This window comes from Nomascus leucogenys, unplaced genomic scaffold (genome assembly GCF_006542625.1).
Source record: "Nomascus leucogenys isolate Asia unplaced genomic scaffold, Asia_NLE_v1 Super-Scaffold_3019, whole genome shotgun sequence".
NCBI lineage: Eukaryota > Metazoa > Chordata > Mammalia > Primates > Hylobatidae > Nomascus > Nomascus leucogenys.
Genome location: NW_022095789.1, coordinates 1668296 through 1688365, shown reverse-complemented (window position 1 = coordinate 1688365; position 20070 = coordinate 1668296). Strand labels below are relative to the sequence as shown.

Sequence of the window (20070 nt, the reverse complement as noted above, 5' to 3'; positions counted from 1 at the left end):
GAAGTGGCCAGTAGGCCCCAAGTGAGCTGTGGGGAGACCTGACAGGGGCAGTATGGTGGAGATGGAGTGGAGGCGCAGACATGAGAGAGAGGGGTGTGTTACCCACGGTGACAACAGAGGGAAGACTGTTGGCGACAGGTGAGGGCTCTCTGAAGGCTTCACTGAAGGAGTGACAGAGCCAGACACAGGAGATACGACAAAGAAAGGTAGCCTGTGGGGCCAGAAAGGTTAGCAGAACCCGACCAGGGAAGCCTTGCCTGTGTGTTACAGGTGCTCTGCGACCACTTCTATAAAACCTAAAAGAGATTGCTCTGATTACAACAGGTGTGGGGGACCACTATCCCATCGCATTGGCCCTGCCCTCCCACCTGTAAGGCAGAACACAGTTGGGAAATCCTTGCCATATGCAGAAGGGGTCACTGAGGGGTTTTAAACAACAGCGACATGCTCAGCTCTCTGGCCTGAGGGATCATCACCCTGGTGGCCATGTGGAGGATGGACTGGAAAAGGCATTCAGTTAGAAGACCTCTGCAGGAGTCCAAGGAAGAAACAGGCAGATCTGCAGGAGGCAGGCATGTCCAGGCAGAGGGCAAGGAGTAGGTTTAGAGAGGGGGCTGAGGTGGAATCCTTGGGCAGTGCTGACCGATGGGTTGAGGGAGGAGGCGTGGATCAAAAATGGGGGACAGGGAAGGAACTGGCTTATGGTGGAAAAATCAGTGCATTTAGTTTGGGGCATGCCAAGTACTAGGGGCCTGGAGGCATCCAGGTGGTAAGAGCTGGCTGGAGGCCTGAGAGAAAACTGAGTCACAAACCTTCAGATGTAACATGGAACCCAAAGTAGGGGTGCAGCACTGATGGTGACTTGTCTTGCTTGGACTAAGCCAGCACTAGCAGGGCACGCTAAGCCGGTCACTGCACACCCCCATGGTCGTGTTCCCAATGTCCATCTCTTCACAGATTGCAGCTTTCTTCGCCGAGTCTCTGCCCAGTGTGGGAGGGCAGATCATTCCCCCTGCTGGCTACTTCTCCCAAGTGGCAGAGTGAGTAGGTGGGCGGGATCTGCCCTAGGGAGGGCAGGGGTCTAATGAGGTTTTCCAACCTCTGGTCCAAATCCCAACCTCAGCCTGGCCTGACTGCCAGAATTTTGAGACAAAGCCCTTAAAGAAATAATGGCCCAGAGAAGGCCAGCCATTGCCCAAGGTCCCCACCTCACTACTGGCAGAGCCAGGGTGCAAAGCCCCGAGACCTCCTGGCTCCTGATCTTATCCCTCTCAACCACAGCCCCCCCCGTGTCAGTCATCTCCTCTGCCACAGGCACATCCGCAAGGCCGGAGGGGTCTTTGTTGCAGATGAGATCCAGGTTGGCTTTGGCCGAGTAGGCAAGCACTTCTGGGCCTTCCAGCTCCAGGGAAAAGACTTCGTCCCTGACATCGTCACCATGGGCAAGTCCATTGGCAATGGCCACCCTGTTGCCTGCGTGGCCACAACCCAGCCTGTGGCGAGGGCATTTGAAGCCACCGGCGTTGAGTACTTCAACACGGTGAGTGACAGCCCTAAGTCAAGGGAGCAACATGGGTTCTGATAGGCCCCCGGTGATCAGCCTGTCCTCAGTCAGCAAAGGCTACAGGGCTAGCACTGTGCCCAGCACACACTTCCAAGACGCTGTCCTTAAGGAGATTATAGCCAGGTCAGGTAAGAAAACATAAAACATCTTTTAAAATTACTGTCAATCCAAAAGCTGTCACAAGGGACCTTGTCTTATAAAATATATACAAAAATATGAGTCCCTGTCTTCCTTCCAGCAGATGCCACCCATTCTGTGCCAGGCCGTGTCAGGTGCTGGAACTTGAGCTGGTTAAGAGTTGTGAGGAGTGCGGTGTGCTTGGGTAACACATGATCTCGGAGCAGAGTTCACATTGCAGTGGCTCCCTGTCTTTGGGGTACAGGGTTAAGAGCTTTCCCTGAGTGAAGCTGATACATGGCGTATTCAGTGGCCCTGAGGCAGCAGTTGCAGGGTAGGTGAGAGGACCATGGCAGGCAGCAGGAGCCCCACAGGAAAGAGTCGAGGAGTCTGCACTGCTCTTGAAGAGTGAGGACCACAGGAGGATTTTAATCCCAGAGAGAGTACCCTTTGGCAGGATCTCTGGTGCTCAGTGTGGAGAAAGAACTGGAGGAAGGCCGACTGGTCCAGGGAGGAGAAGAGGAGGCCCAGAGGAGGAAGGGCAGGGACAGAGGGTTGAGAATTCACTGTAAGTTCCTCAAAAAGAGCCAGTTTGAATTGGGGACTGAAACATGTCAGGACTTGGCAAGATAGATAAGGCAAGATAATGTCCTTAGGGGTGAGGGAAGTGACACTTTGGTGCATTCAGCCAAAAACCATCACTCTGTGTCGACGTGACACATAGAGCCTCAGACAAGCTGTCAGGAAAGACAGGCTCACAGACACATGGTGATGCCAGCGTGGAGGATGACAGTAGAAGTGTGTTCACGGTGCTGTGAGAGCACAAACGACATCCCTGGCAAGAGGTGGGTGAAGAGCTGTGGGACAAGCAGTGGAGGCTTCATAGAGGAGGCAAGACTAGATCTCAGTCTGGAAGGCTGAGTGGGAAATCAAGTGGGTTGTGTAAGAGGAACAACAAAGGCCCAGTGGAGCAGCATCCTGACTTTTGTTTATTTCTTTGTTTTACTTGACCCTCAAGTGTACATAATTAGATAGAATCCTTGGTTCATGGAAGACTCTCAAGATCTGTCTGTGCATAGCCCTCTTCTAGTTATTCAGTTAACGTTTATTAATGTTCTAAGCACCTGGGAAGCCAGCATCCCTAATGAAAGCTTAGACCTTGATAATATCATGCATCTCTCCAGATGTTTCCCCCAGTTCCCTCTTATTGCCTCCTCCACCCTTCACTGAATAACCATGGTAACCATCACTCGCAATCCCATATTAGTTAGTTGTTTTTTGACTTTATATGAAGTCTATCATGCTGTATATACTCTGGGGATTTTTTTTTCTACTAACATATCACTAAGAATGCTCCCTATTGCCTGTCACTGAAGTTCATTTGCTTTGCTCTATAATCTTTGTATAAATGAACCACAGTTCAGTCATCCATTACTATTGATGTGCTTTGAGGTTGTTCCATGTTTTTTTTTTTTTTGCAATTATGAACAGTGCTGCTTTGAACAGTTTTCATAAGTCTCTGTTGAACATGTAGCAAGAGTTTTTCTTAGGACTGTACCTGAGGGTGGAATTGCTGGCTCAGATGGTATGTGTTCACCCTTAATTTTAAAAGATAATGACATTTGTTTTCTAAAGTAGTTCACAAGTTAACACCCCACCAGTAGTGTATATAGTGTATATCTTTTTTTTTTTTTTTATTTTTTTTATTTTTTGAGATGGAGTTTTGCTCTTGTTGCCCAGGCTGGAGTGCTGTGGCGTGATCTTGGCTCACCACAACCTCTGCCTCCCGGGTTCAAGCAACTCTCCTGCCCCAACCTCCCCAGTAGCTGGGATTACAGGCATGTGCCACCACACCTGGGTAATTTTGTATTTTTAGTAGAGATGGGGTTTCTCCATGTTGGTCAGGCTGCTCTTGAACTCCTGACCTCAGGTGATCCACCTGCCTCAGCCTCCCAAAGCGCTGGGATTACAGGCATGAGCCACTGCATCTGGCATTCTTCTTTTTTTTTTTTTTTTTTTTTTAAACGGGGTCTCACTCTGTCACCCAGGCTGGAGTGCGGTGAGGCAATCTCAGCTCACTGCAGCCTTTACTTCCAGAACTCAAGTGATCCTCCCACTTCAGCATCCCGAGTAGCTGGGACCACCGGTACATGCCACCATGCCCAGCTAATTTTTTGTATTTTTGGTACAGATGGAGTTTCACCATGTTGCCCAGGCTGGTCTCAAACTCCTGAGCTCAAGCAATCAGCCCACCTCAGCCTCCCAAAATGCTGGGATTACAGGCATGAGCCACTGCACCCGGCCTATATCTTCTTCAGTGCCTTTTAATTTTTGCCAGTCAAGTGGAGCGTAAAACAGTAGCTTGTGTGGTCTTGATATGCCATTCCCTGATTTCAGAATTTACATGAAGTATCTCTTCATATGTTTATTGACCATTTGTTTGCTCTTCAATGAAAGGGCTATTTGTGGTCGGGCGCAGTGGCTCATGCCTGTAATCTCAGCACTTTGGGAGGCTGAGGCAGGCGGATCATGAGGTCAGGAGATCGAGACCATCCTGGCTAACACGGTGAAACCCCATCTCTACTAAAAAATAGAAAAAATTAGCCGGGCATGGTGGCGGGCACCTGTAGTCCCAGCTACTCGGGAGGCTGAGGCAGGAGAATGGTGTGAACCTGGGAGGCGGAGCTTGCAGTGAGCCAAGATTGTGCCACTGCACTCCAGCCTGGGTGAGAGAGTGAGACTCCATCTCAAAGAAAAAAAAAAAAAGAAATGCCTATTTGTGTCTTTTGCCCATTTTTTTATTGAGTTACCAGTGCTTAATTTTATTTGTGGGAGTTTTGTGTCTGTTTGTATGTGTGTGTCTGTTTGTGTGTGTATACCAACACATACATACCTATATTTTCGATGCTAATCCCTTGTCTACTGTGTATTTGTGAATATGTTCATCCAGTTTATAACCTGTCTTCACTCCCTTTACATATTTATAAAGTTTTAAATTTTAACATTGTCAACTCTATCATTTTGTTTTATAGACAGAGTTTTTCATATATCTCTCCCTACTCCAAGTTATAAAATATATTCATTTATGTTTCCTCTTAAGCCCTTTAACATTTTGTTTTGACATATAGGTCCTTAATCCATTTGGAGTTTATTTTTGTACACGATGTGAATCAGAAATCCAATTACATCCTTTGTGCACGTCATACTACAGTGTTTTCCGTTACTTTTTTTTTTTTTTTTTTGAGACGGAGTCTCGTTCTGTCACCCAGGCTGGAGTGCAGTAGCACGATCTCAGCTCACTGCAACCTCTGCCTCCCAGATTCAAGCGATTCTCCTGCCTCAGCCTCCTGAGTAGCTGGGATTACAGGCGCCCACCACCATGCCTGGCTTGTTTTTTGTACTTTTTGTAGAGACGGGATTTCACTGTCTTAGCCAGGATGGTCTCCATCTCCTGACCTCGTGATCCACCCACCTCAGCCTTCCAACATGCTGTGATTACAGGCGTGAGCCACCACACCAGGCCGTGGAGAACTGATTTCTTTACAATATTCCTTTTCCTATCCATGAATATGGTATATTTATGTTTTATAATTTTCCCTATAAAGATCTTGCACATCATTAGATTTAGTCCTAGATATTTGATAGTTTTATCATGAATGGTAATGTCTTTATATATCTATTGTTTGCAGCTGATGTATAAAATACTTTCTTATACTAATCTTACATCTATCTCCTTGCTAAACTCTATTATTTCTAATAATTCATAGGCAGACTTTTTTTGGTTGTTTTTTGTCTATGTAAACAATTATATCATCTCCAAATAATGGTAGCTGTCATATTATACTGGGTGAGAGACTTCCAGCAGATAGTTGAATACAAGCAGTGACAATGCTTGCCTTGTACTTGTCCAGTTTATGGGAATGCTTATTTGTCCACTTAGGATGATGTTTGTTCTAGATTTTTACTATATATATATATATATATATTTTGTTTATGAATTTGGCCTCTATTTTCAGGAGTAAAATGTTGGCTCAAATTTTTTTCTTATACCTTGAGTTTTGGTAACTGGGTCCTACTAACCTTATAGAATGAATTGGGAAATATTTCTTCTTTTTCTTTTACATAAGATTGGGATGATCTGTCCTTTGAAAGTAAAAACTCACCTATAAAGCCATCTGGGCCTTGTGTTTTGTGGGAAGATATTTAACTGCTGCTTTAACTTCTTTAAAAGTTATGTTTTAGTGAGTTCAAGATGCTATAACTATAACAAAATACCATAGACTGGGTGGTTTATAAACAGATTTCTCACTGTTCTGAAGGCTGCAAATCTAAGATCAGGGTACCAGCATGGTTGGGGTTCTGGTGAGAGTCCTCTTCCAGGTTGCAAACAGCCAACTTCTCGCTGTACCCTCATATTGTCGAAAGGGTGAGAGCTCTCTGGGACCCCTTTTAGAAAACCGTATTTGCATTCATGAAGGCTCTATTCTTGTGACCTAATAACCTAAAGGCCCCACCTCTTAATACCATCACATTGGAGGTTAGGATTTCAACACATGAATTGGGGGAGACACAAACATTCAATTCACTGCAAGTTATATAGGGTTTTTAAAGTTTTCATATTCTGCCCCTTTCTTCTCCTTCTGGGACACTCATTTGCATATGTTGGTATGCTTGTGTCCTTGGGTCTATATGAGTCTGTTTTTCTTTATTCCTTTTTCTTTCTGGTCTTCAGACTGGACAATCTCAATTGACTTTTTTTTTTTTTTTTTCTGAGACAAGAGTCTCACTCTGTCGCCCAGGCTAGAGTGCAGTGGCGCGATCTCTGCTCACTGCAAGCTCCGCCTCCCAGGTTCACGCCATTCTACTGCCTCAGCCTCCCGAGTAGCTGGGATTACAGGCGTGCTACCACGCCCGGCTAATTTTTTGTATTTTTAGTACAGATGGGGTTTCACCATGTTAGCCAGGATGGTCTCGATCTCCTGACCTCGTGATCCACCCGCCTCAGCCTCCCAAAGTTTCGGGATTACAGGCGTCAGTCACTGCGCCCGGCTGACATTTTTTTTTTCACTGATACTTTTATCTGCCAGCTTAAATCTGCTGTTGCCAGGCGCGGTGGCTGACGCCTGTAATTTTCTAGCACTTTCGGAGGCTGAGGTGGGTGGATCACTTGAGGTCAGGGGTTTAAGACCAGCCTGGCCAACACGGTGAAACTCCGTCTCTACTCAAAATACAAAAATTAGCCAGATGTGGTGGCGCGCACCTATAGTCCCAGCTACTTGGGAGGCTGAAGCACAAGAATCACCTGAACCTGGGAGAAGGCAGCTGCAGTGAGCTGAGATTGCACCACTGCACTCCATCCTGGGTGACAGCGTGACTGTCTCAAAACAAAAAATCTGTTGAGCCTCTCTAGTAAATGCTTCATTTCATTTATTGTGCTTATCAACTTCAAATTTTCTGTTTGATTTTTAATAATGTATCTATCATTAGACTGTGTTTTGGTAAGACATCATTTTCATGCTTTGCTTTCAATTTTTTAGGTATAGTTTCCTCTAGTTCTCTTAACATACTTGGTTTTGGGGTTGTTTCTGTTTGCTTGTTTGGATACAGGATCTCACTATGTCGCCCAGGCTGGAGTCTTGGCTCACTGCAGCTTCAACCTCTGGAGCTCAAGTGATCCTCCCGCCTCACCCCCCAAGCAGCTGAGAGTACACACATGTGCCACCACGCCTGGCTATTTTTATTTTTTGTAGAGATGGGGTTTCACCATGCTGCCCAGGCTGGTCTCGAACTCCTCACCTTAGGCAACCCACCCATCTTGGCCACTCAAAGTGCTGGGATTACAGGCATGAGCCACTGCACCCAGTTAACATATTTGTAACATCTGATTTAAAGTCTTTATCCAATAAGGTCAGTGTCAGCTTCCTCCAGGGCAGTTTGCATTGATTGCTTTTTTTCCTCCCGTGTGTCTGGGCCATGCTTCTTTGCATGTTTCAGAATTTTGTTAAAAGCTGGACATTTTAAGTAATATAATGTGGCAACTGTGGAAATCATATTCTCCTCCCTCCCCATGGTGGTTCCTTTTTCTTGTTTAGTGCCTTTTCTGAACTAATTATGTAAAGTTGTGTTCTTTGTCATGTGTGGCCACTATAGTCTCTGCTTCATTAGCTTAGTGGTCCTCTAACCATTAGATCTCCTTAATTGCCTGGAACCCGTAAGTCAGCCAAGAGTTTGTAACTGCCTTAGACTTTACTTCCTCATTCTGCAGAGCCTCAAGGTAGCCAGTGGTGAGAGCTTAGGGCTTTCTAGATCTTTCCTGAGCATGCACACAGCACTGGGCATGAGCACATCCCTATGCATATGAATGGCCTTCTAGATTCCCAGGAATATGTCACAGCCTTTCAAAGCCCCCTGTAGCCATCTCATAGTAATAGAAAGCAGATCAGTGGTTGCCTGGGTCCAGTAGTAGCGGGATGGTTGCACAAGGAAGTGATGAAAATGTTCTGTAACTTCACTGCGAGGGAGGTTACACAGGTACATACGTTTGTCACCTCACATTGAACTTTATACTTTAAACATAGTTTATATGTAAATTATACCTCAACAAAGCTGATGTTTTTAAAGACGTAGTTTAAAAACGAAACAAAAAACATGGTCTGCAGGAGACACCTTGCTCGTGATCCTCTAAAACACAGGTCTCCACTCAGATACCTGCAGGACAAGGACAGGGTGGGCGAGGAAAAGGAGCCAAAGCCCTCCAGGTGTGTGCTAAGTGGCTTTTCCTGGGTGGGCCTTGGCGTGCTGTGCTGACTCTCCTTGAAGGAGGAAGTGCCTAATCCAGTCCTCTGGGTCTGGGCCCAGGAGATGGGGCCTTAAAGCCTCGCTTGGTAAAGATCAGCTCTGTGGGAACAAACAGGACACCCTCTCCTCTAATTCTGCATCTTCTAGGGGCTCCTACTGTACTTCAGGGATACCTGACCTGGGTTGCAGTCACATTAGCTCCTGGAAAGCCAGGACAGCCCATGTTGAACCCCATTTACTACTGCTGAGGACTAGGCCCCAGTTGAACCCCATTTACTACTGCTGAGGACTGTGCGCCCTAAGGGGTTTGGGGCTTGTGCTCTTGCCACTGGCCTTGGAACACGTGTGGCAGTTCTTCTGCCTCACCCTTACTCTGGGGCATGGCCCACTCTGCCAGCGCATCTGACATGTTCTTTGTCCCTGGCTCAGTTTGGGGGCAGCCCAGTGTCCTGCGCTGTGGGGCTGGCTGTCCTGAATGTCTTGGAGAAGGAGCAGCTCCAGGCTCATGCCACCAGCGTAGGCAGCTTCCTGATGGAGCTCCTCGGGCAGCAAAAAATCAAACATCCCATCGTCGGGGATGTCAGGTGAGGCTCTGGGGGCAGCAGTCACCACCCACCTGCCAGGGCCCAGTGTGGTACCATTTTCTTCACCTCCTAACAACCTGGGATGGTGGGGTTATGTCCGCTCTCAAGAGGAACTGAGACACTGAGAGGTGCTACTTCCCAAAACGGCACTCCTGGGGAGGAGAAAGCCAGGACATGACCTGACCCCTAGCTACCCCTGAGCCTCTCTCCTCTGTCCATACCAAAGATCCCTCCCAGCCCAGTTATTCCCTGAAACTATCCTCACCACCTTCTGAAGGTGCCTCCTGCGTTCCGCTTCCCCAGGAGGCACAGGTAGGAGCCCAGAGGCTGAGGCCAGCACCCTGGCCCCTGAGGCCTGGCCTCCTGAGATGTCATCACCTTCCCTTGCAGGGGTGTTGGGCTCTTCATTGGTGTGGATCTGATCAAAGATGAGGCCACAAGGACACCAGCAACTGAAGAGGCTGCCTACTTGGTATCAAGGTATTTTCTTCTTGAAACAAGTTGCTTCCTGGAGTAAGAGACACTACAGGTGCCTCTTTGCAGGGCTAGTCGAAAGGAGCCTCATCTGTACCCCTGGTACTCTGGGCCACAGACTTGACTGAAAGAGGGCTGGGGCCAGCGGGTGGGGGCGGGTGTGGGGGGACAGCTGATCCTATCAGCTGAGGACAGAGATAAGTGGTGTTAGCAGTTCTGTACCCACCGCCTGACTACAAAGGCTGCAGATCAGACACAGGCTGTTCCCAGACCAGAGCAGCACCTCTGCCTAGAATGCCCAAGCTAGCAGGGCACTCAGACCCAGGAACCCCTAATGCCACCTTGATCTGGAGAAGGGAAACACCTTCTCTATTCACACCAGGGAACTGTGGCAGCACTAGACTCAAGGTTCCCATGCCGCACAACAGGTGGTTGGGATGGACAAGACTCCTGCTCCTAAGCTGGGTCGGGGGTGTCTCAGAACTGACTCCACCGGTCCCACTGCCCTGGTTTGCTTGTCCTTTCACTTGGACCCCAAGGCCTCAGGACTTCTCCTTCTAGTTTAATTATTATTCCCTTTTATCTCCATTCCCCAGGCCTACCCCCTCCCCCACCCCCACCATGGAAAGCTCTGGTATTTGATGTGTCCTTATTCAAATTGTGAGACATGCATGGTATTGATGTAAACCTGTGCTGTGTTTGAACTTGGCCTTTCCTAGTCCCTGCCTTCTCTGTGCTGTCAGTCACATCCCCAGCTTACTCCTACCCCCCTCCCAGGAGCCTCAGGGATTTGGAATGGTCGGGTGGCATGGAAGGAAACAGATCCCAAGTCCAGCCCGCTCTTTCATCTCACGATACCCTGGGGGTGCTTTTCCAGTTCAGTGAGGAAATGGGTAAGTCACCTGCAGTCACCCTGCTAGGTGGCAAGAGCTAGATCTGGCCCCAGGGCCATCTAACTCCAAAGTCCAAGCCCTGTTCTTTGTGGCATGGCCATGGTCAGTGCCAGAAAGACTGGGATAGGAAAATGAAACCAGAAGGCAGACTCCTCACCCCCAAGAAGTAAAAATAACAAGATTTACAAAAGAATGAGATCAAAGAATAGAAACACAGTCATGCAGACCCTCATCTCAGAGATGAGGTTAGACTGTGGACTCGAAAGTGATTATTAGCTACAAATGATGTTAAGATAAAGCCATCTTCCTAAGAATAATTGGAAATTTTAAACTGGAATTGTAAGATAACCTGGAAGACAGGGCAGAAAGATTCCTGAAGCTGGTGAGGGGCATGTGGAGCTCATTACACCAACTGCATTGTTGGACATTCTTTAATATGCAAACAATATACATCATGTAAACCACACAGAAAAGCGGAGAATGCAGGCGACTCTTGCAGCCTGGTGTTTCCCTGTGGCCATTCATTCTTGGCTTGGACTGTGGCTCCAGGGTTAGGTGAGGCAAGGCGCCTGTTCTGCGGGGCAGAAGGCTCAGGGCCAGGTACAGTGCACTCTAAGCAGGCTGCTGTGGGCCAGATGCACAGGACTTTGGTAGAGGTGACCAGTAAAGTGACCTGGCAGGAACTGGCCCATGGAAGGCTCTGAGGAGTGTGGCTGCAGCACTGGACATGAGGCCAAGGCCAGGCTGAGGAAGGCCTTGAAGGCCATGTGAAGGGGTGTCCTGTCCTCACAGGCTGAAGGAGAACTACGTTTTGCTGAGCACTGATGGTCCTGGGAGGAACATCCTGAAGTTTAAGCCCCCAATGTGCTTCAGCCTGGACAATGCACGGCAGGTGGTGGCAAAGCTGGATGCCATTCTGACTGGTGAGCCTGAAGCCAGCAACTAGAGTCTCCTAGCATAGAACAGGGAGGGGACAGGAGTCCAAGAGCAGAGGCACATGTCCTCTGGACAGCGTAGGGAGCAACAGACAGGGTCTTTCATGGCCCAATCAGCTCCTATTCCTGCCTGTGCCTAAGAGAGCTTCCTGGGCTGTCATGAGGTGGGAGGTGAGCCACCACCCAGCCTGCCTGAGCAGGCATCAGATGTATGCAGGGCAAAGCAGTACTGGGCCTGAGAAACAGGCCATAAGAACTACAGTGGGCGTTGAGACCCCATTACCGCCAGCCTAGGATGTAGAGATGGCAGGAGTTTCATTCTGTACATGAGGCAGGTCACACGAGGCTGCTGGGTGGCTAAAAGATTTGTACCACTGAGGACAGACTGAACGCAAAATGAAAACTCCACCCCACATTCCCCATCACCTAGGATGGTAGTGGTTAACCCAGGGTCCCCCCCCCCCAAATCGATTTACAAGGAAATCTCATGGCTGTGTTGCCATTTACAGCTCAGTGAGACCCTAGATAGGCACAGTTGCATCTCACGGTAGAGATCAGAGCTGCCAGCCAAGCAACCTGTGCCTTCTGGGTGATCACCGCTACCCACAGGCGTGCTTAATCCCAGGGCTCTGGAGCTGGGGGAGGCCCATCCCTGCTAGACACAAATTGCAAGTGGTAGGGATGTGATGAATAGGACTGTGTGTGTGGGGAGCAAAGGCTGGCCACAGAACAGGTTTAGGGATCCTGGACAGCCTACACATCTCAGGAGAACTGAGGGCTGGCTTTCTGTTTTTCAGGAAACTGCTGCCACCCCTTTGGGGAATGGGACATGGGTGTGGATAGCCAGAGGGCCCAATCTTTAAACTGTCCTCCAGTTTGGACACTGAAGTCAACAGGGCATCTTCAGCAGAGAAAGGTGACTGAGTCAGCGTCGCTTTGTGGTCTTTTTCAGACATGGAAGAGAAGGTGAGAAGTTGTGAGACGCTGAGGCTCCAGCCCTAAGCCAGCCCTGCTCTGCCTAAGTGTACTCCAGGTGAGTGGGCCTTGCTTCTTGCTCTTGAAGATGCAGCGCGGGTGTTCCTTACCAACGGCAGCAAGCAGCCTCAGCAAGCTGAGCCTTTTTTTTTTTAAAGACATTTTTTTGTTCTGACTGATGCTCCTTCCCAAAGGTTAGTTTCTTCAACACTGGAAATTCTCCAGTGCTTAGCTTGCACTCAATGGCAGGAACAGCTGTGTCCTCCCTTGAAACCTATGGGGCTGTATCCACGTGGAACCCCAACCCACCCTTGCCTCTTGTAACCACCTACTTACACCCTAAATACCACACCTGGAGTTGGGCTCCAATCCAGCCAATAAGCAGCCCCTGCCAGAGCAGGCTCTTCCTCACCAGCCAGGAGGGGCACGACTGTGCCCCAGTTCAGATGGCCCTGGCACTGCCCTAGTGTGTAAAGAATCCCATTGTCATTCATCAGCCAAGAAGGTTGGTGTTCCAAGGTGTCCCAGGAGGGGACATGCCTGCTGGGGATATAAGCCCTCATCACTGCCCCATCCTTACTCCCCACAGGCCTCTCATTCCTTTCTTTAAAGGAGGCTCAGTCCTAGGCAGGGCAGTCCTTAAAGGACACCCCCACAACTGAGCCTGCAGCTGGAGAAAGCCCCAAGTCCAGGGCACCTGGCACCCCCCCACCCTGAGCAAGAGGTCTCACACAGCATATCCCACACTCACCCAGGCTTGGGGGTTTTTAAATTTTATTTCAAAAGCTTGGATAGCTTCAATATCCAGGTTGTGGCAAAATCAGGACACGTGTAAAATACCTTACAATACATTAGATTCCCAAAAGGTACCAAAAAGTACAGTAAAATTAACACTTCCGTTACAGGAAATGTATGACACAAATAATATAAAACTAAAAGGTGAAAAAAAGGTGACACCGGTTTCCTAAGATACAATTTACTCTTTACAACCAGGGTCCACAGGTCCAGGCTGCAGAGCAGCAGCCAGAAGCAGAGCCTCCCACCTGGTTCTGGGGGACCTGGTAATAAAAATCAGCCCATGATGGCACTCTAGCCTCTCAGACACCACACGCTGCCTAAACAACTAGAGCTCTGGAAATAGTAAACAGGAGAGTGATTTCCATGGGGGAAATTTTAAATAAGATGCACATGGGACAGGCCATAGAAAGTTTGCCAAGTTAAATTTGGTACATAATTGTGTTCACTCCATATCCAAACAAACAAAAGCATGTGTGCGGTCAGTTGGTCGCTCCTGCTGCCGCCTCAGTATGGCTTGTAGTTATTCTGATGGCCACCACGTCGCTGGCTCTTGCCGTAGTTTGTACTACCCTGACCTAGGGACGAGAACAACCATAGCAGCTATTTACAAGCATTTGCTCTGTGCCACACGCTTGATATGCATCTTCACAGGATCCTCACCAGCCCTGTGACAGCAGAGACTGCCTTCCTCATTTTACTAAGACCCCGAAGTCTAAGGCTCAAAATCGAGTAGCTCCCATGGCTGAGCCAGGCCTGTCTGACTCCAAAGCCCCTGCTGCCAGTGGCTCCTACACTGTCTGTCCTGCCTCCCCTGGAGGGGGGTGGGGTGAGCGGATGGGGCCTCCCTCTCTCCTACTTACTGTAGTCGTAGCCGGGGCCGTAGCCGTAATAGCCATAGGGCGAGTAGTCGTAGCCGCCATAGCCAGGCCCGTAGCCCTGCTGGTAGCCGTAGCCCTGGTTCCAGTAGTTGCCGTAGCCCTGATTCCAACTCTGACTCTGACCTGTGGGGGGAGCAGGGCACAGGGGCCCGTGGACCATTTAGCATACGCAGGAGCTAGGATGGAGGAAATCCTGCCCTTTGGGGTGGCAGGGTTACTGTGGCAACTCAGGCAGAAGCCAAGGGGCTGCTGTTCTGGTGTATAGGGCCCTGGGCCCAACCCTGCATCTGAGAGACCCAAGCAGAGGATCAGAGACCAGGATGCTAACTTTACTTGGGGCAAACAAGGCAGCTCACTCACTCAGTCACTCTCTGATCACTCCCACTTTCCTTGGCAGCTTGGCCTTTAAAAAGATGCACTTCAGGCTTTGGAGTCAGAGGGGCCTGGGATGGAAGGGAATAAATGCCTGGCACAGCTCTGCCCTACCCACCCTTCTGCCTACCTGCTCACAGGTGTACCAGACTCAGGACATCCACAAAGCCAAAACACCCATCACGTCCCCTTCCCCCCCAGAGTGTAACACAAATCTCTGCCCTGGGCACCCAAGCCATTCCAAGGGGCAGCAGCAGGCAACAGCCTCAAGCATACAGCCCTGACCCAGAGCCATTCCTATTATTCCTGTTCCTGTTCATCCCCCACCTCACACAATCTGCCCACCCCTGCTACACAGCACCAGAGGGAGCCCCAAGACAGGCTTGGAAGTCTCCATGTAGGTAGGGAAACAGGACCAATCTTCAGGTTCCACTCACCTCCACCTCCTCCACCACCTCCGCTGCCTCGGTTCCCTCGGTTGCGGTTTCCTCGGCCCCCAGAGCCATACTGCTGCTGCTGATAGACTTCTTTGGGCTGGGCCACCTTGATCTCACACTAAAAGCCAAGAGGACAGTGGTCAGGCCAGTAGTGACTGCCCAAAGACCTTCACTGCGACAAACATCACATGGTGGATCAGGTCCATTTGCTCAGAAACAAAATATGCTAGTATGAGAGGCCACTTTTGGGCTAAAGCTCATGGAATCCCAACTAAAACCAAGGGGCTTCCAGCAGAGAACCCTTCCCACAGAATGCACTTGAGATGGGCATCTCAGCCCCAGGGCAACTCCATGTCTAATGGAGGCAGACAACTGGGCCAACTGCAGCCCAGGGGAGCAGAGGACAGGCTGGGAGCAGGCACCACACCTTAGTCCTACTGGGCTAGAGGGTCAGTCAAGACTTCTCAGATGAGGGACCTTAGACAATGAGGTTTTAACATTTTTTTCTCTTTACAGAAGAAACTCATCTCATCCAAATACACGCTATTGAGAAGGCGAGCCTGACCTCCCTCTTACAGATAAAGTCAGCTTTCAGAGGCTCAGGGTGGGGGGCCTGCCTGAGGCCATAATGCTACCCACCCCCTCCTCCTAACCACTGGTCTGTTGGGATAACCCAGATGTCTGCATCCCCTCAAGTCAGTCAATCTCCTTTTTGTCCACTGGAGGTGGAATGGGGGAGGGTGGGGTACTTTCAAGTGCTCCTGCTTAAATAAATTAGACCAGACCGGGGTATTTCTAAAGAAAATCCTGACACGCACCCCCATTAAAAATAGTGCATTTTGCCGGGCGCGGTGGCTCACGCCTGTAATCCCAGCACTTTGGGAGGCCGAGGCGGGCGGATCACGAGGTCAGGAGATCGAGACCATCCTGGCTAACACGGTGAAACCCCGTCTCTACTAAAAATACAAAAAATTAGCCGGGCGAGGTGGCAGGCGCCTGTAGTCCCAGCTACAAGGGAGGCTGAGGCAGGAGAATGGCGTGAACCCCGGGGGGCGGAGCCTGCAGTGAGCCGAGATCGTGCCACTGCACTCCAGCCTGGGTGAAAAGAGCGAGACTCCGTCTCAAAAAGAATAGTACATTTTACAGTGTCCCAGTCATACTTTTAATTGGCAAATTAAAATAATGCAATCTGATATATTCTGTCCTACTGAATTAAAAATACTGAATACAACCAACTAAATATACTTACTCCTAAGACTCACTACCAGTAGTTTCACTTAAACTCTGCCTTGGAGGCTCTTCCCACCCATTTCCCATTATGGCACATAGAGAGAAAAAAGCCTCTTTATCACTGTCACTGGAGTAACAACCACTGCCTCCCCTAACTGCCTCAAAGACTGCCATTTTATAGAAAATTTAAGACTGTCCTAATCCAATCTTCCCAAACTCCCAGCCAGGATAGAGACTTCCAGGAGCTCCACCTGTCCCACCTTATCTGGCTGCCAACTCCTGCTCAGAAACAGAGCCTGCCACACCCTGCCACTGCAGGCCGCACCCTCAACTCCCAACTGCCAACTTGAAGCCTGAACTACCCTTTCCCTGACCAGAGTTCAGGAGGGGAAGAGCTACACCTCTCTGCACATGAATCCACTCATTTGAAAGCACAACTGACCCTGGATTTAAGCTGGCCAGGACCCTGGGAGATCTTTGGAAGGATTTTTGCCTGGGTTTAGGGTTGACTTAAAGAGGTGCCCAGAAGACCGAGTGAGGCAGTTCATGCCTGTAATCCCAACACTTTACAAGGCCGAGGCAGAGGATGGCTTGAGCCCAGGCAACATGGTGAGACCAGGCTTTAAAAAAACATGAGCCAGGCATGGTGGTACATGCCTGTGGTCCCAGCTACTCTAGAGGCTGAGATGGGAGGATTCCTTGTGCCCATGAGGTCAAGGTTACAGTGAGCCATGATTGTGTTACTGCACCCCAGCCTGGACAACAAAGCAAGACCCTGTCTCAAAGCCAAAAAAAAAAAAAAAAAGTGCTCAAAGTGGATGGAAGTGGACAAAGATTTGGTTGAAGGAGGCAGAAAGGCTCTGGAGCAAGAAAAACTTCACCACAAAGGAGAATCAGTGAGTTGCAGAAGTTCTAGGATCTTCTGAGACCTTAACTGCAGGCTTCAATACCCCTGGACTCAAGAATCTAGAACTGTCACCTCTAGCTTTAAATGAGGAGCTGAAGAGGCTACTCAACCTGCTGTATTCACAGAGGCCACCTTCTCCTGCCTCCCTCACATCCTGTGTTGTTTACTGGTAGTCCTCCCAGCCTGGGAAGTCTTTCAAAGATCAGAACACTGCCCCAATCAGGGCAGCATACGCTTCAGAGAAATAGTAAGGTCTAACCAACCTGGAGAGCCCCTGCATGTGGCCCAACCCCTAACCCATCCCTCTAAGGGCCAACTCTCCAGCAGCACAGGAGGCCAAGCAGAGCTGGGGAGACCTTACCTTGCTTCCACTGATAGTATGGAACTTTTTCTCCAGAACCTTCTTCACGGGTTCTTCTTCTTTAAAGGTGATAAACACAAAACCTCGTCTTTTGTTCAACTTTGGATCCATTGGCAGTTCAATGGCCTCAATCTGCAAAAAGCATAGGCAAACTCAGGGCCCAATACCTCCCTACCCCAGAGCGTACAGGGGACTCACAGGAGAAAAGACCCCACTGAAGGCAGAGGGTGAAAAATAAGCTCTGCCTGGGAGGGTGTAGCCAGCCAGGGATACCAAGGACCAGAAAGAAGGCAGCCTTAGGGGCAGCTGAGGGGCCATTCCCAGAGCCACACTCACCTCCCCAAACTCGCCAAAGTACTCCCTGATCTTTTCCTCAGTGGCTTCAGGATTCAGACCCCCAACGAAGATTTTCTTCACCGGGTCCTTCTTCATAGCCATGGCCTTTTTAGGGTCAATGACACGGCCATCCAGCCTGTGCTCCTTCTGGTCTAGGACCTGTTCCAACAGAAAAGGGTCAGGCTGACTCAGCAGCATGAGCCAGACAAGGCCCTTCTCTCTAAGCCATAAAGACACCAGTACAGATACAAACGTGTTTCACCCCCTCCCCCAAATTCTACCCCAGCTTAACTTCCCAACCCAATTTTCATCAAACCTCAAGTACAGCTGGTTTACCTCGACACCTAGAAAACAGTCCTCATGCTTTAAGCCTTTGATCATGCTCTTCCTGCCCAAGCAGTCCCAGCGTGAGGCCCATCTCCAGAAGCAAAGCAGCAGGGACTCAGAGCATAGGCTGAAGATGGGCCGCAGGGGAAGGAATCCTCGCTCCACCCCCTACTAGCTGTGACCTCTTCTACTTTACATTTCTGAGCCTTAGGGTTTTGGTTTTTGTCCTGTAAAATGGGGCTAAAAGCCTGTCATACCAATCTTGGACTCTCTTGTAATCCTCCCAGATGTTTAGCACAGCACCCAGAATAGGCACATAAAAGGTAATGAAGGTCAACTATCATCTTCCCGAACCACTCCAGCAGATACTCACTCCCAGCTTAATTTGTATTTTCATCCCCTCAAAAACCAGAACATAACCTCTGGCTTTGGGTTTTGCCCAAAGCACTCAAATCACACGCAGACCACACAAACTAGTCATGCTGTAAGCAAGGTGTCCTCTTACAATTCAAATCGTTTCCACTGAGACTGCTGAAATCCAGTACCCAGCTTACCTTCTCCACACTGGCTGCATCTTTGAACAGGATAAACCCAAACCCTCTTGACCGTCCAGTGTTGGGATCCATTTTTATTGTACAGTCAACGACCTCTCCAAATTTAGTAAAATAGTCTTTTAAATCTTTTTTGCTAGTATCCCAGCTCAGGCCACCAACGAACATTTTTCTGAAATGGTAGGGTGAGACACACGGCAACAAGTCTTGTAAGCAAGCTGTGATTTTGAAAGGACTGGCCCTGGTAAAGTTCTCACAAAGTCTACAGCTACCCTTAGAGTCTGCAAGGAGCACCTTACCAGGATGTTAAATCTCCACTACCCTCCAAATTCAACTCAACGAGGACCCTAACGAGGCTTAACAAGGCTCTGCAGCCCCAGGCTGTGAGAAGCAAAGAAAGGACCACCTCACCAGGGGTATGGGTCCTAACCACTCACAACTGGAAATTCATGTGTTCTACAACCATGTAGCAAAGGGCCAGCGTCTTCACCAACTCCAGAGAACTCGTTTCAAGGAACTCGATGCTTCCGGGGGCCAAGCCCGCCCAGGGTTCAGACCGTGACTCCGCCCCCGGGAGAGGCGGAGGAGGGAGGTCCGGGCCCCGGCTCGCGCCAACTCCGCCCACGCAGCCCCCGGCGCGGCCCGAGACGCCGCCGGGCCCCGGGTCCGAGAGCTTTCCCTCTTCCGGGCCATCCGTCCGCCCCCGCGCCGGCTCCGGCCCTGGCAGCGCGCGAGCGGCCCCGGGGCGGCGCCAAAGTCGACCCAACAAACTCCTGCAAACTCCAGCGCGAGTGGCAGCGCCAGGCCCGGCCCGCGAACGCAGAGGCGACAGTCCGCGGGCCGCACCAGCCCCGACCCGGGCCAGGCCGCCGCCCCTCCCCCCGCCGCGTGGCGCCAACAAAAGGCGGCCCCGGAACAAAGGCGGCGCCCCCGTCCGCCCGCGGCCGCACCTACCCCGCGTCCTCCTCGTTCTTGCTGGCGTTGATCTGGTCGCCCTCGGCGCCGTTCTGATTCCCGCTCGGGGGCGCCACGGTCGCGCCTCCAGCCCCCGCCGCGGCGCCCGTGCCAGCCCCGGCCGGCGACTCGCCTTCGGGGACGGCCTCATGTCCGTTCTCGGTGGCGCCCGTCGTCTCCATGGGCTGCTCCTCGCCCGCTTCCGACATGCTAGGCCGAGGCGCGGCGGCTCCTGCTACCAGCGGCGACAGCGCGTCAGGCCGGCGCGGCTCCCGCCAGAGGTCCCGCCCGCCGGCCGCCGCTCACCTCGCCGCCGATGACGCCGCGGGGCCCGCTCGTCCCCACCAGCAGGGGAAGGCGCCGCGGGCTCGGCCGCACTCAAGCTCGCGCTGCTGAGGCCTCGCCTCAGTCAGCCCACGGAGCTGCTCCAAGTGTGTCTCCTCCTCCTTGGCCGCCGCCGCACGGGAACCCGCCGACCGACAGGAAAGCTCCCTCCCGCGCGGTGCCGCCGCCTGACAATGCCGACTCGTGGCGCCCTTTATAATGCCGGAGCCGGGGGGGGGGCCACCTCGCAATAAA

At 50.5% G+C, this 20070-nt stretch overlaps 2 protein-coding genes across 10 annotated transcripts in view; one reads left to right on the top strand and one right to left on the bottom strand.

Annotated features, from left to right (window-relative positions):
* Positions 1-15666, top strand: part of PHYKPL (5-phosphohydroxy-L-lysine phospho-lyase) — a 24585-nt gene extending 8919 nt beyond the window's left edge. Inside the window, exons 4-11 of one of the 6 annotated variants that reach the window (XM_030808433.1) lie at positions 958-1040; positions 1350-1540; positions 8386-8439; positions 8909-9063; positions 9454-9543; positions 11223-11353; positions 12318-12398; positions 15342-15666. In XM_030808433.1, the coding sequence (XP_030664293.1) occupies positions 958-1040; positions 1350-1540; positions 8386-8439; positions 8909-9063; positions 9454-9543; positions 11223-11353; positions 12318-12367 (754 nt within the window). In that variant the 3' untranslated portion in view covers positions 12368-12398; positions 15342-15666. Of the gene's footprint in view, positions 1-957; positions 1041-1314; positions 1541-8385; positions 8440-8908; positions 9064-9453; positions 9544-11222; positions 11354-12317; positions 12399-15341 lie in introns of all 6 variants that reach the window. The other 5 variants (XM_030808430.1, XR_004029040.1, XM_030808431.1 and 2 more) reach the window with 5 other exon arrangements.
* Positions 13080-20070, bottom strand: HNRNPAB (heterogeneous nuclear ribonucleoprotein A/B). 4 transcript variants are annotated; one of them, XM_030808436.1, is made up of 8 exons: positions 19798-20070; positions 19492-19726; positions 18541-18709; positions 17660-17818; positions 17324-17455; positions 14826-14943; positions 13999-14139; positions 13080-13713 (listed from the first exon to the last, which is right to left on the bottom strand). In XM_030808436.1, exons 2-8 carry the CDS (start codon positions 19698-19700, stop codon positions 13643-13645), a joined length of 999 nt encoding a protein of 332 aa, XP_030664296.1. In that variant the 5' UTR covers positions 19701-19726; positions 19798-20070; the 3' UTR covers positions 13080-13642. The 4 variants fall into 4 exon arrangements, with proteins under 4 accessions (XP_030664296.1, XP_030664295.1, XP_030664297.1 ...); XM_030808435.1 differs by having other exon boundaries at positions 19492-19723; XM_030808437.1 differs by lacking the exon at positions 13999-14139 and having other exon boundaries at positions 19492-19723.